Here is a 12,781-nt window from a genome sequence, read left to right on the forward strand (position 1 = left end):
TGGATCAGCGCCATGACGTGCAGTACTATGTAGAAATTGCAAGAAAGAACCATAAAAGGAATGCTGCTGCACGAAAACGCAACTTCGACAAGTCACACCGTACTGTAGAGTACAAAGTGGGTGATCTTGTTCTATCTAGAGTATTTCCCAAGTCGGATGCTCTAGCAGGTGTGTCGAAGAAGCTCTTGCTCTTGTACTCGGGACCATGGCAGATTGTCGCCGCCACTGGTCGTAACATGTACACACTAGGGGATCCAGCGACTAAAGAAGTCAAGATGACAAGAAATGCTTTTCTATTGAAACCATTTGTTTCTAGAGAAGAGAAGGATCACAGTGGTACTGGTCAATAGAGAAGACACAGATCACACATCTCAGCATCACCTAACCGGATTTGACAAAATGTGTATATAGTGTTAGTGTTAGTGTATATTTCAGTGATCTAGTGTATTAGTGTAAGTGTATGTATTGGGAACTTATGTCATTTATGTTTATGTAACTTAGGGAACACTGAATTCTCTTTATATTTAGCTTTTGTGTGTTGATTATCATTTATTATGTTTGTTGTGCTATTTAACTTTGATTTTTTTTATTATTTTTAACCTTGGATGTTTTGTGAAATAATATTTCAGGAACGAAAATGTGCCCTCCGTATGATCTACGTCCTGTACTAGAAAGTAAAGCACCTAGAATCATAGGGGGGAAATTACTGTAGAAGGCCGATGCCCTTCTCCATCATCTGCATATTGAAATGCAGATGAGGGGCACATTTGCATATTTATATGTAAATATAATGAATTTGTGGTATAATTATTTGCTTAACATTAGCATATTCTATGCATATAATTTGATATTATTAGTAACGAAGTGTGAAACACCTAGCATAGTACGTAAATATTAATACAATATTGTATTATATTGTATTTATTTCATTGTTGTTTATTTCATTTATAGGCATTGTATAGTGTATTAATGGGGTGCATAATTTACTGCGTCGTTGCATAATGTATAGTTTACAGGGGATGATGGAAGGAATGATATTACAAGCAGAGATGAAGGATTAATTTAATAGGAAATGAGAAGATTCTATAGGAATCATACATGAGTTTTCAGAACGCTTGGAAGAGAGATAGCGCTGAGAGAAGTTTTTTTTTTCTTTCCCGACTTGCTGTCGCCTAGACTACTAGATGTGAGGTCTCTCACAACTCAACATGGAAAGAAATTACCAGAATAGGAACTAAATAAGTATCTTTATACACAGGAAGTAGCCTACGGACTTCCTTGGTGAATCTACACTGAGTTTGATACAGTGTGTTGAAGCAGAGCGTTTGTATTGTTTCAAAAGCCATAAACTTTTTCACTTCTACATGCGAAATTTTAGCTTTCTATAGGTGTGATTTCCTATGCACCGAGTTCAAGCGTCATTTCCTCCCCCCCTTCTCACCAGAGACCAATAACCTGGCCAGCGAGCCTTTTAGTTATTTCCCGAAATGCAACACCAATTTGAAAATGTATACTCTGATTTGACTTATTTTCTGTGTTTAATATTAATATTTACGTACTAAGCTAAACACGTTCTTGGAAATACCGCACAAAATTCTGATTTATTTTAACAGCGTGTTTCCCTTATCGAACAAGACACTTGGATCTTGTATTTGTGAAATATAAATAATTAACAAAGATGTTTCCTTCAATCTCTCTCCAAGAAAACATGGCTGCATTAGTAGCAGACAGTTTTGAACGACAGCCACAGAAATTGAGTGTACTGCTGCTTCTGAGAGAGATGACAGTTAATAAATTGTATAAATATGTATTCTTTGTATGTTTACCTTTATTTTGATGTATAATATCATATGTTTCTAAAGTTTATTTGTATGTAACAAGTGAAGGAAAACAAAAGTGTGCGAAAAACTTTCATAGTTTCTGCTGTGAGCAAAAAGTTCAGTGTTGGCCGTTCCTCAGTGAAGGGGCAGCACGTGTCAGCCAAGAAAGGGTGAATTTGGCTACGGATGGTAGCTGAACAAGTGCATTGTGCAGGTCGGACCACACGCAAATCGCCTCAGGGCAGAGAACCTTTTGTCAAAGGTTGCTGGAGGAAGCGAGTTTCTTCGTTTCCTTGTTTTTGCCAGAAACATATACTCGTTTTCCTGAGAGAACGGTGGTAGTTCAAGTCAGATTCGTGAAGCAACAACATATAGTTTTTCGGTTCGAAGGAAGTCACCTGACTTCTCTTACAGAGTGTTCGATACCCGGGACGAGGTGTGAGCAATTTGTTTTCCGGCTCCCCTGGATTTGTCCTGTGATCAACAGTATACGCGGGTGTGTAGAACTCAGTTTTTTATATGAAGCTATAATCAGATTACAAAAATGTGTAAGATAGACGCATATCTGCAGTTTGTCGTCAGTGGTGCTTATTATATATAGTGACAATGGAAGATTAAATTTGAGATCATCAGTTTATAATTGTGGATTCTCTGAGTGCAATGGACGCTCAATAGAGACAACATAATTTGAATCTCATCGCACCTCCCAATTTTAATATGGGAAAACCCAGTTTCTCACTCATGGAAGAAATACATACTTTACGATATCTCAGTTAGAGATATAAAACCTAGGCCGGTAACGTCTCTAAGCCGTGCCTGTCCTTGGACATTTAGTACAAGGCTTCCAGCAATTATCTTTTGCTTGTTAATAGGAGCTACTAATGTTCTTTCTTTGAACGTGTGAAATCCAGCTTACCATATCTCCTACAGAACATTTTACACTTCAGTGGAATGGGAATCTCGGAGGACACTGTGTCATACAACATAGAACTTGTGAACAGCGAGTAAATAGCGGAACAGTGAACCAGTATATTAAATTGTGTTTATTTTTATCTTCAATCTGTGTATTTATATCACAGATATTGAAATATGTTTCAGTGGAATACCTCTCTCCTCTAAAACTGTTAGAGACAAGAAACTCAAAATTATGAGGAGATAAAAGAATGTTGTAAATATCTCTCTCTCTCTCTATATATATATATATATATATATATATATATATATATATATATTTTTAAAGGTCAGACAGACCTTTATAACTTCAGGTTCATCCTACCTTCTCCTTTTTGTTATTTTTATATTGATGAAATAGTGGTTTAAAATTATCAAGCATATCTATATATCTAAAAAGTGTGTGTGTGTAGTGCACTACGAAAAAGGTGATAAGTATTAGTGTACCAAAGTGTGGATATCAACACATCCATCCTATTTTATGTTCCTGATTCCATGTTGGAAAATAAAACTGCCAGCTCTTACCAGAACAACTGTCTATTCAATTTGCTGTATGGTGAGTACCTGTGCTAATGATATGTTTGTTTCAGGAGTGTGATTCAAGGAGGCATTTTCCCCTTGATTGTGTATGTTTGACCACCTCTCTGTATGGGGCTCAGAGAGAATTCTGCCCAAGGAACCAAATAACAGCCATGAGATAGTGAGCTCAAATACAGGCTGCTACCTGTAAAATTGAAAAGAAAAAAAAATTTTTTAAACCTTATTTGAAATATATAACTAACTCACTATTGTAGCATCTTTGAGCATGGCTGTTATGCAGATTGCCCTGAGATCTGCTGTTCCACAAAACATAAATAATATTGCTCTACCGACTTCATAAGGGAGTGGCGGCCCTTACAGGAGAGAAACTTATCTCCAAGAGGGAATAAATCTTTTCATAATTTGTATTTGCATTCTATGCAAATATTTCAGTTAATTAAAATATTCCCAGCCACTCTCCTTTATTTTTTTTTATTTTGTGTTGGTGTTCTTAGGTAAATAGTAGTTTCGGCTCTGGCTACCTAGCACCTCACAAGTGGCGGCGCCACAGTCTCCATAGTTTCAGCGGGAAGAGCAGCTGAAACCTCTGATACTATATTATTACTCTATGACTAATTGCATCGTCTGCTACTAGCAGTACCTATGTGTATCATTGGCTAATTCTGTCAGACTCACACGCTCTAAATGATTTGATTCGTTTTTGCTTTTAGTAGTTCGTAGTACCCAACTTCCTTGAGTGGCGGCGCCGGAGTCTCCACAGTTTCAGCGGGAAGAGCAGCTGAAACCTCTGATACTATATTATTACTCTATGACTAATTGCATCGTCTGCTACTAGCAGTAGCTATGTGTATCATTGGCTAATTCTGTCAGACTCACACGCTCTAAATGATTTGATTCGTTTTTGCTTTTAGTAGTTCGTAGTACCCAACTTCCTTGAGTGGCGGCGCCGGAGTCTCCACAGTTTCAGCGGGAAGAGCAGCTGAAACCTCTGATACTATATTATTACTCTATGACTAATTGCATCGTCTGCTACTAGCAGTAGCTATGTGTATCATTGGCTAATTCTGTCAGACTCACACGCTCTAAATGATTTGATTCGTTTTTGCTTTTAGTAGTTCGTAGTACCCAATTTCCTTGAGTGGCGGCGCCGGAGTCTCCACAGTTTCAGCGGGAAGAGCAGCTGAAACCTCTGATACTATATTATTACTCTATGACTAATTGCATCGTCTGCTACTAGCAGTAGCTATGTGTATCATTGGCTAATTCTGTCAGACTCACACGCTCTAAATGATTTGATTCGTTTTTGCTTTTAGTAGTTCGTAGTACCCAACTTCCTTGAGTGGCGGCGCCACAGTCTCCATAGTTTCAGCGGGAAGAGCAGCTGAAACCTCTTATACTATATCGTTACTCTATGACTAATTCCATCGTCTGCTACTGGCAGTAGCTAAGTGTATCATTGGCTAATTCTATCAGATTCACGCGCTCTGAGTGATTTGATTCGTTCTTGCTTTTAATAGTTCGTGGTACCCAACTTCCTTGAGTGGCGGCGCCACAGTCTCCATAGTTTCAGCGGGAAGAGCAGCTGAAACCTCTGATACTATATTATTACTCTATGACTAATTGCATCGTCTGCTACTAGCAGTAGCTATGTGTATCATTGGCTAATTCTGTCAGACTCACACGCTCTAAATGATTTGATTCGTTTTTGCTTTTAGTAGTTCGTAGTACCCAACTTCCTTGAGTGGCGGCGCCGGAGTCTCCACAGTTTCAGCGGGAAGAGCAGCTGAAACCTCTGATACTATATTATTACTCTATGACTAGTTGCATCGTCTGCTACTAGCAGTAGCTATGTGTATCATTGGCTAATTCTGTCAGACTCACACGCTCTAAATGATTTGATTCGTTTTTGCTTTTAGTTGTTCGTAGTACCCAACTTTCTTGAGTGGCGGCGCCGGAGTCTCCACAGTTTCAGCGGGAAGAGCAGCTGAAACCTCTGATACTATATTATTACTCTATGACTAATTGCATCGTCTGCTACTAGCAGTAGCTATGTGTATCATTGGCTAATTCTGTCAGACTCACACGCTCTAAATGATTTGATTCGTTTTTGCTTTTAGTAGTTCGTAGTACCCAACTTCCTTGAGTGGCGGCGCCACAGTCTCCATAGTTTCAGCGGGAAGAGCAGCTGAAACCTCTTATACTATATCGTTACTCTATGACTAATTCCATCGTCTGCTACTGGCAGTAGCTAAGTGTATCATTGGATAATTCTATCAGATTCACGCGCTCTGAGTGATTTGATTCGTTCTTGCTTTTAATAGTTCGTGGTACCCAACTTCCTTGAGTGGCGGCGCCACAGTCTCCATAGTTTCAGCGGGAAGAGCAGCTGAAACCTCTGATACTATATTATTACTCTATGACTAATTGCATCGTCTGCTACTAGCAGTACCTATGTGTATCATTGGCTAATTCTGTCAGACTCACACGCTCTAAATGATTTGATTCGTTTTTGCTTTTAGTAGTTCGTAGTACCCAACTTCCTTGAGTGGCGGCGCCGGAGTCTCCACAGTTTCAGCGGGAAGAGCAGCTGAAACCTCTTATACTATATTATTACTCTATGACTAATTGCATCGTCTGCTACTAGCAGTAGCTATGTGTATCATTGGCTAATTCTGTCAGACTCACACGCTCTAAATGATTTGATTCGTTTTTGCTTTTAGTAGTTCGTAGTACCCAACTTCCTTGAGTGGCGGCGCCGGAGTCTCCACAGTTTCAGCGGGAAGAGCAGCTGAAACCTCTGATACTATATTATTACTCTATGACTAATTGCATCGTCTGCTACTAGCAGTAGCTATGTGTATCATTGGCTAATTCTGTCAGACTCACACGCTCTAAATGATTTGATTCGTTTTTGCTTTTAGTAGTTCGTTGTACCCAACTTCCTTGAGTGGCGGCGCCGGAGTCTCCACAGTTTCAGCGGGAAGAGCAGCTGAAACCTCTGATACTATATTATTACTCTATGACTAATTGCATCGTCTGCTACTAGCAGTAGCTATGTGTATCATTGGCTAATTCTGTCAGACTCACACGCTCTAAATGATTTGATTCGTTTTTGCTTTTAGTAGTTCGTAGTACCCAACTTCCTTGAGTGGCGGCGCCGGAGTCTCCACAGTTTCAGCGGGAAGAGCAGCTGAAACCTCTGATACTATATTATTACTCTATGACTAATTGCATCGTCTGCTACTAGCAGTAGCTATGTGTATCATTGGCTAATTCTGTCAGACTCACACGCTCTAAATGATTTGATTCGTTTTTGCTTTTAGTAGTTCGTAGTACCCAACTTCCTTGAGTGGCGGCGCCGGAGTCTCCACAGTTTCAGCGGGAAGAGCAGCTGAAACCTCTTATACTATATTATTAATCTATGACTAATTGCATCGTCTGCTACTAGCAGTAGCTATGTGTATCATTGGCTAATTCTGTCAGACTCACACGCTCTAAATGATTTGATTCGTTTTTGCTTTTAGTAGTTCGTAGTACCCAACTTCCTTGAGTGGCGGCGCCGGAGTCTCCACAGTTTCAGCGGGAAGAGCAGCTGAAACCTCTGATACTATATTATTACTCTATGACTAATTGCATCGTCTGCTACTAGCAGTAGCTATGTGTATCATTGGCTAATTCTGTCAGACTCACACGCTCTAAATGATTTGATTCGTTTTTGCTTTTAGTAGTTCGTAGTACCCAACTTCCTTGAGTGGCGGCGCCGGAGTCTCCACAGTTTCAGCGGGAAGAGCAGCTGAAACCTCTGATACTATATTATTACTCTATGACTAATTGCATCGTCTGCTACTAGCAGTAGCTATGTGTATCATTGGCTAATTCTGTCAGACTCACACGCTCTAAATGATTTGATTCGTTTTTGCTTTTAGTAGTTCGTAGTACCCAACTTCCTTGAGTAGCGGCGCCGGAGTCCCCACAGTTTCAGCGGGAAGAGCAGCTGAAACCTCTGATACTATATTATTACTCTATGACTAATTGCATCGTCTGCTACTAGCAGTAGCTATGTGTATCATTGGCTAATTCTGTCAGACTCACACGCTCTAAATGATTTGATTCGTTTTTGCTTTTAGTAGTTCGTAGTACCCAACTTCCTTGAGTGGCGGCGCCGGAGTCTCCACAGTTTCAGCGGGAAGAGCAGCTGAAACCTCTTATACTATATTATTACTCTATGACTAATTGCATCGTCTGCTACTAGCAGTACCTATGTGTATCATTGGCTAATTCTGTCAGACTCACACGCTCTAAATGATTTGATTCGTTTTTGCTTTTAGTAGTTCGTAGTACCCAACTTCCTTGAGTGGCGGCGCCGGAGTCTCCACAGTTTCAGCGGGAAGAGCAGCTGAAACCTCTGATACTATATTATTACTCTATGACTAATTGCATCGTCTGCTACTAGCAGTAGCTATGTGTATCATTGGCTAATTCTGTCAGACTCACACGCTCTAAATGATTTGATTCGTTTTTGCTTTTAGTAGTTCGTAGTACCCAACTTCCTTGAGTGGCGGCGCCACAGTCTCCACAGTTTCAGCGGGAAGAGCAGCTGAAACCTCTGATACTATATTATTGTGACAGTTGCATCATTACCATTTTTATTTAATTTTTAAATAAATCTTTTAAACTCAATTTTGCGTATAATTATGAACATTAGTGAATATAATTTTCATTTTCATTTTTGTTTGTTTAAAGAGGAAAAGGACATTCTCTATTTTCCCTTACTATCCGAGAAGTAAGATGTTTTATTTTTTTCTGTATACCTGTCCGTGCGGCGAGGACAGTTGGAAGACCCGTCCATTGTCTCTCAATACCACTGCCTAAGCCACACACGTAGAAAACCACACACAACAGAGTACCCGGCGTGAACTCAAGAAAGAAGAACAGAACAGCTTTTAGCATCTTTTTGTGAAATGGAGAAAAATAATAAAGTCTGAACACGTTGAATAGAATCCAAGTGGAAAGATAATCTCTGCGAATTTGTAAAAATCACAGTATAGACCATATGTCGCCACGCAGAACCAAGATAAAATTTTAACATAGAACTGTGAAATGGTCCAAAACCACGCACGAGACGACTAGGTGCCAAATCAACTCTCATAAAAATTTTCGATATAACATGTGAAATTTGAAGGAAGCACGTACGTTAGAGAAACGACGCCCGAACACCGTAACTAGGCGGAGACCAAGAGAATCAAAATTTAGGACACCAAAATAACTTAACGAATAAGAGAGCAGAGACGAAATCGAAGACACCGTTAGAGGCGTATCCAAAAAGTTCGGCAGGTTAAAAATTCAAAACTCCAAGTCAGTCGTAAAATAATTCTTCACCGGGAAACAGCGTACCACCGCAACACAAAAACATACCCGGAACTTACACACACACTACATTCATAATCAAAAGTTAAGTTCACAATAACAATGTGCGGCTAAACTCACCGAAGCCGAGTGTACGAAATTACAATCTTTCCTTAGCATAGTAACCTACACATTGATCTTCTTCAAAATATATTTATATATATAAACATATATATATAAACTTTGTAACGCTGCTAATATATATATATATATATATATAGATCGCGAAACGCCTACAAACATTGTTTTTTTTGAGTGACAGAGTTTCGTACTTATAAACGTAATCACGAGCTATTACAGACAATTAGAATAACCTACATACGCACCGAAAGCACTTGAACTAGTTTTAATCAAATTCGTAAGCTTTTTCTTTCATAAACAAGTTGTATCCCAAACCTCAAGCATAACATTGGTTTCCAAAGGATCTGTTAGGCAAATTAGGCAATATAAGCATTTCTCGATTCTAGTGGGGATTAGACTGATTTTCAGAATTTTCAACTAAATTCTAAATTCTAGATTATTCGTTTATTTTCTGGTTTTATTCTTATTACTACTATTATTGTTCAGTCCACTTGAAAAGTGAGAGTCAGTCTAGTTCGTTCACACAAACCAAACATTAGAGCAAAATTCTCTTTCAGCGTTGCAGCATGTGAATTCAGGATACGTATGCGAATAATATCAAGTTTCATTTGCTTACACGGTTTTAGAGGGATCTTATTTCCCTAAAGCCCTGGGACACCGCGGGGAGATAGGATTTCCTAACCGTGAGATCAATCCTTATCAAGTCACAAACCATTTTAGTTCGGGGAACGAACACTTTAACGGTGGTGCAAGGGAAAAAGTAGGGACAGACGGAATGTGAACCCAAAACCCGCTGTCTATTTTTTTATTTTTATCACTACAAAACCTGGCGCTACAAGCGATCACCACCGGGATCTTTCTCTTTTCATTTTTCAAATTTTACAAATATGGCGCATCCGAACAGGAACTCGATTGTTAACTTTCGAACTCGATAGTTAATTTTTAGACTCGATAATTTATTTTAAACTCGATAATTTATGCTCAGACATGATAATTAATTTTCGAACCCGATAATCAATTTTTAAACCCGATAATTAATTTTCGAACTCGATAATTAATTTTTAAACCCGATAATTAACTTTCAGATTCGATAACTTATTTTTAGATGCGATAATTAATTGTCAGACACGATAATTACTTTACAGTCTCGACGAATACACTTCAAAGAACTCGATTATAAAAAAAAAAGTAACTACTTGCTAAGATTATCATCAGCTACATAATGAGCCTTGGAATCGAACTAAATTCAACGCAAGTTGAACAGTACTTCTAGGAACGATCAACGTTCTTTTCCCCTCCAATTTCATTTCTTTTTCAGCCAGAAGAATGTAAGTTACGTTTACGATGAGCTAGCAGTAGAGAATATTCAGTTTGCAGAATTTATTTGTATTGAAAATGGGTGATTGAACAAGGAAAAGAAGAAAAAGAAGAAAAATAAGGTAACCAGGTGAGGAAAATAGAAATAGGGTAATAACTAGAAGTTGCTAAAATCAACTCGAACCTGCTACCATTCATGTATTTGTAAGATATCCATTCATATATTTATATAGGAATAACTTTTCTTCTATTAGTTTATATTTGATGTGTGCATATATTCGTTTACTTTTTGAATTTTTAGTATGTATAGGGTTAAGCTAGAAACGTATTAATACTAATGTAGGATAAATATAGCATTTAGTAAATTTTAAGAGAAGATGATTTAAGGTGTGAATTACTATGCTTTGGAATTATTGCAAAAGATCGTACACTCAGGCTTATTTCATGAACAATAAATAAATAAAATCAACGTGTTGTGTGTGTATAATTACAAACGACGAAACTTAACATTTCATTAGTATACTGCAAGAATACTGTTTTAAAAAAAAATTAAATTAGTAATTAATAAATATATTTTTGTGTATGTGCAAAAATAATTCGGCGCAAAAGCCGTATATTTTTAGTTTCAGATGCCAAGACTGCGGGCACAGACAGAAGAAATAAGGACCAAGATGCTGACGGGAGAGCAACAGATTTGCCCAGATTGCGGCAGAGATGTCTGGGAGCAAGAAATAACCCCATCCTCTTCCAATCTGGAATGTGTTACATGCGGCGTCCTAAACACAACAGTGGCGTCCATCGAGGAAAGGCGATCTCAGGCATCAGAAGAAACGCCAAGGACAGAGCAGCAGGACAGCTCTACCAGAAGTCGCACAAATAATGATATGTTCGCCATGCTGGAGACGATCATGGAAAACATAAACAAGAAGTTTGAAGAAGAAAAAGAGGAAAGAAGAAAAGACTCAAGAAAATTGCAAGAAGAAATAAAAGAAGTCAACAAGAAGTTGGACGGACAAAAAGAAGACCAAAAGGAAGAATCAAGAAAACTACGAGAAGAAATAAAAGAAGTTAACAAGAAGTTGGACGGACAAAAAGAAGAACTTAACAGGAAGTTAGATGAACAAAAAGAAGAACGAAGAAAAGAATCAAGAAAGCTACTTGAAGAGCAAAGAAAGTTCCGAGAAGAGCAAAAACAAGAACTCGAAAGGAAGTTTGAAGAACAAAGGGAACAGCAAAGACAGGAAATGGAAAGGTTGCGAGAAGAGCAACAGAGACAATGCCAACGCATAGAGGAGACCATAGCTGCCAAACTCGCCGAAAGGCTGGAAGTGCAAGCAGAAGAAAGTCACATACAGCTGCGATTGCTTGAGGAGAGAATTCAGCAGGAGGCGGAGAAGACCGAAGAACGGCTCGCCCAGAAAATTGAACAGAGACAGGAATTAATATTAGAAGATGTCCGAAGAATGCATTCCCAACAGGAAAATCAGGCTAAAACAGACAAAGAGGAATTGCAGAGGCGTCTAGAAGCCAACCGGGAAGAAGTGCAGCGCGGTATGCAAAATGTAGAAAGGCAACTTTCTGTTCATGCCGAACAAATGGCCATGCTGCAACGGGTGCAGGAGGAAGAAAAGAGAAAAATGGCCGACCGCGTCGACAGATTAGCCGAAGAGATTTCCCAGAGGATGCAAAGCCAGAGTCAAACAATGGGCACCGGCGCACACCCAACTACAGATACAGGAGAGACTTCAAGAAGTCGAACTGCCTCACCTCCACCATTGAATGCATCTCATTGGCGAGGATTTAGGACGGGACACTGCGCAGTCCCAAAGATCATTGGACACGCACGGCAGCGGTCGAAGCTTTTTGAGAGCACTAAAAATTGATGAACTGCCAACCTTCGACCCTGACGCAGATGCGAGTTTGCCATCAACCTTCTTAGGACGACTCTTGGATGACTGTAGGCTCTATGGGATTGCTGAATCCGAACTCCTCACAATCCTTCCACGAATCCTCCGAGGTGCCGCGAAAATGTGGATTGACAACCATCTACACCAGTTCAGGACCTTTGAGGATTTCAGAGTAGCTTTCCTCAGGAACTTCCAGAGTGAAGCAATCATACAGAGAAAGCTGACTCGACTCCGCAACACCCGATACCGCCCTGACTCCCGAAAATCGCTCCGAGAATTCTTCTGGGAGCAGGTGAAGTCATTCAAGGAGCTAAGTCCGACAATGTCGGAGACCGAGGTGTTGTCCAATGTCAAGAACATGTTGCCCATTCGGGTACAGCGACAACTTATTGGGATCCATCTACAGGACACAGAACAGCTGTCCATGATATTGTGGGACAGTGAGGAGTTGGATCGCATCGAGAGCCAGCAGCGAGAACGAAACGCTCAGCGAGGTCAACGGGGTGGAGCAGTTCAAGGTCCCAGGAGAATCCAACAGGTGCAGACACCCGTCAGCAGAGAACAAAATTCCCCTGGAGAGAGAAGAAGGAGAGAACGCCCACACCCCTACCATGGACGAGGGGGCACCAGGACACGAACGGAAGAGCAACCCGTCCAAGATGGTCAGGCACATAGGGACACACGACCAGGGTTGCAAAGAGGATCCAGCACAGGGCGGCACTTTAGAAGAAACTCCAGAGGAGGAAATCAAAGTCGACG

At 39.8% G+C, this 12,781-nt stretch overlaps 1 protein-coding gene across 1 annotated transcript; it reads left to right on the forward strand.

The window, feature by feature from the left end:
- Positions 1-10,744: 10,744 nt before the first annotated feature.
- Positions 10,745-11,998, forward strand: LOC145675941 (uncharacterized). The gene has a single exon (XM_081746756.1). The coding sequence runs from the start codon at positions 10,745-10,747 to the stop codon at positions 11,996-11,998; it is 1,254 nt and encodes a 417-aa protein (XP_081602882.1).
- Positions 11,999-12,781: the final 783 nt, after the last annotated feature.

Source organism: Thermobia domestica, chromosome 18, assembly GCF_964235325.1.
Source record: "Thermobia domestica chromosome 18, izTheDome1.hap1.1, whole genome shotgun sequence".
Taxonomy (NCBI): domain Eukaryota; kingdom Metazoa; phylum Arthropoda; class Insecta; order Zygentoma; family Lepismatidae; genus Thermobia; species Thermobia domestica.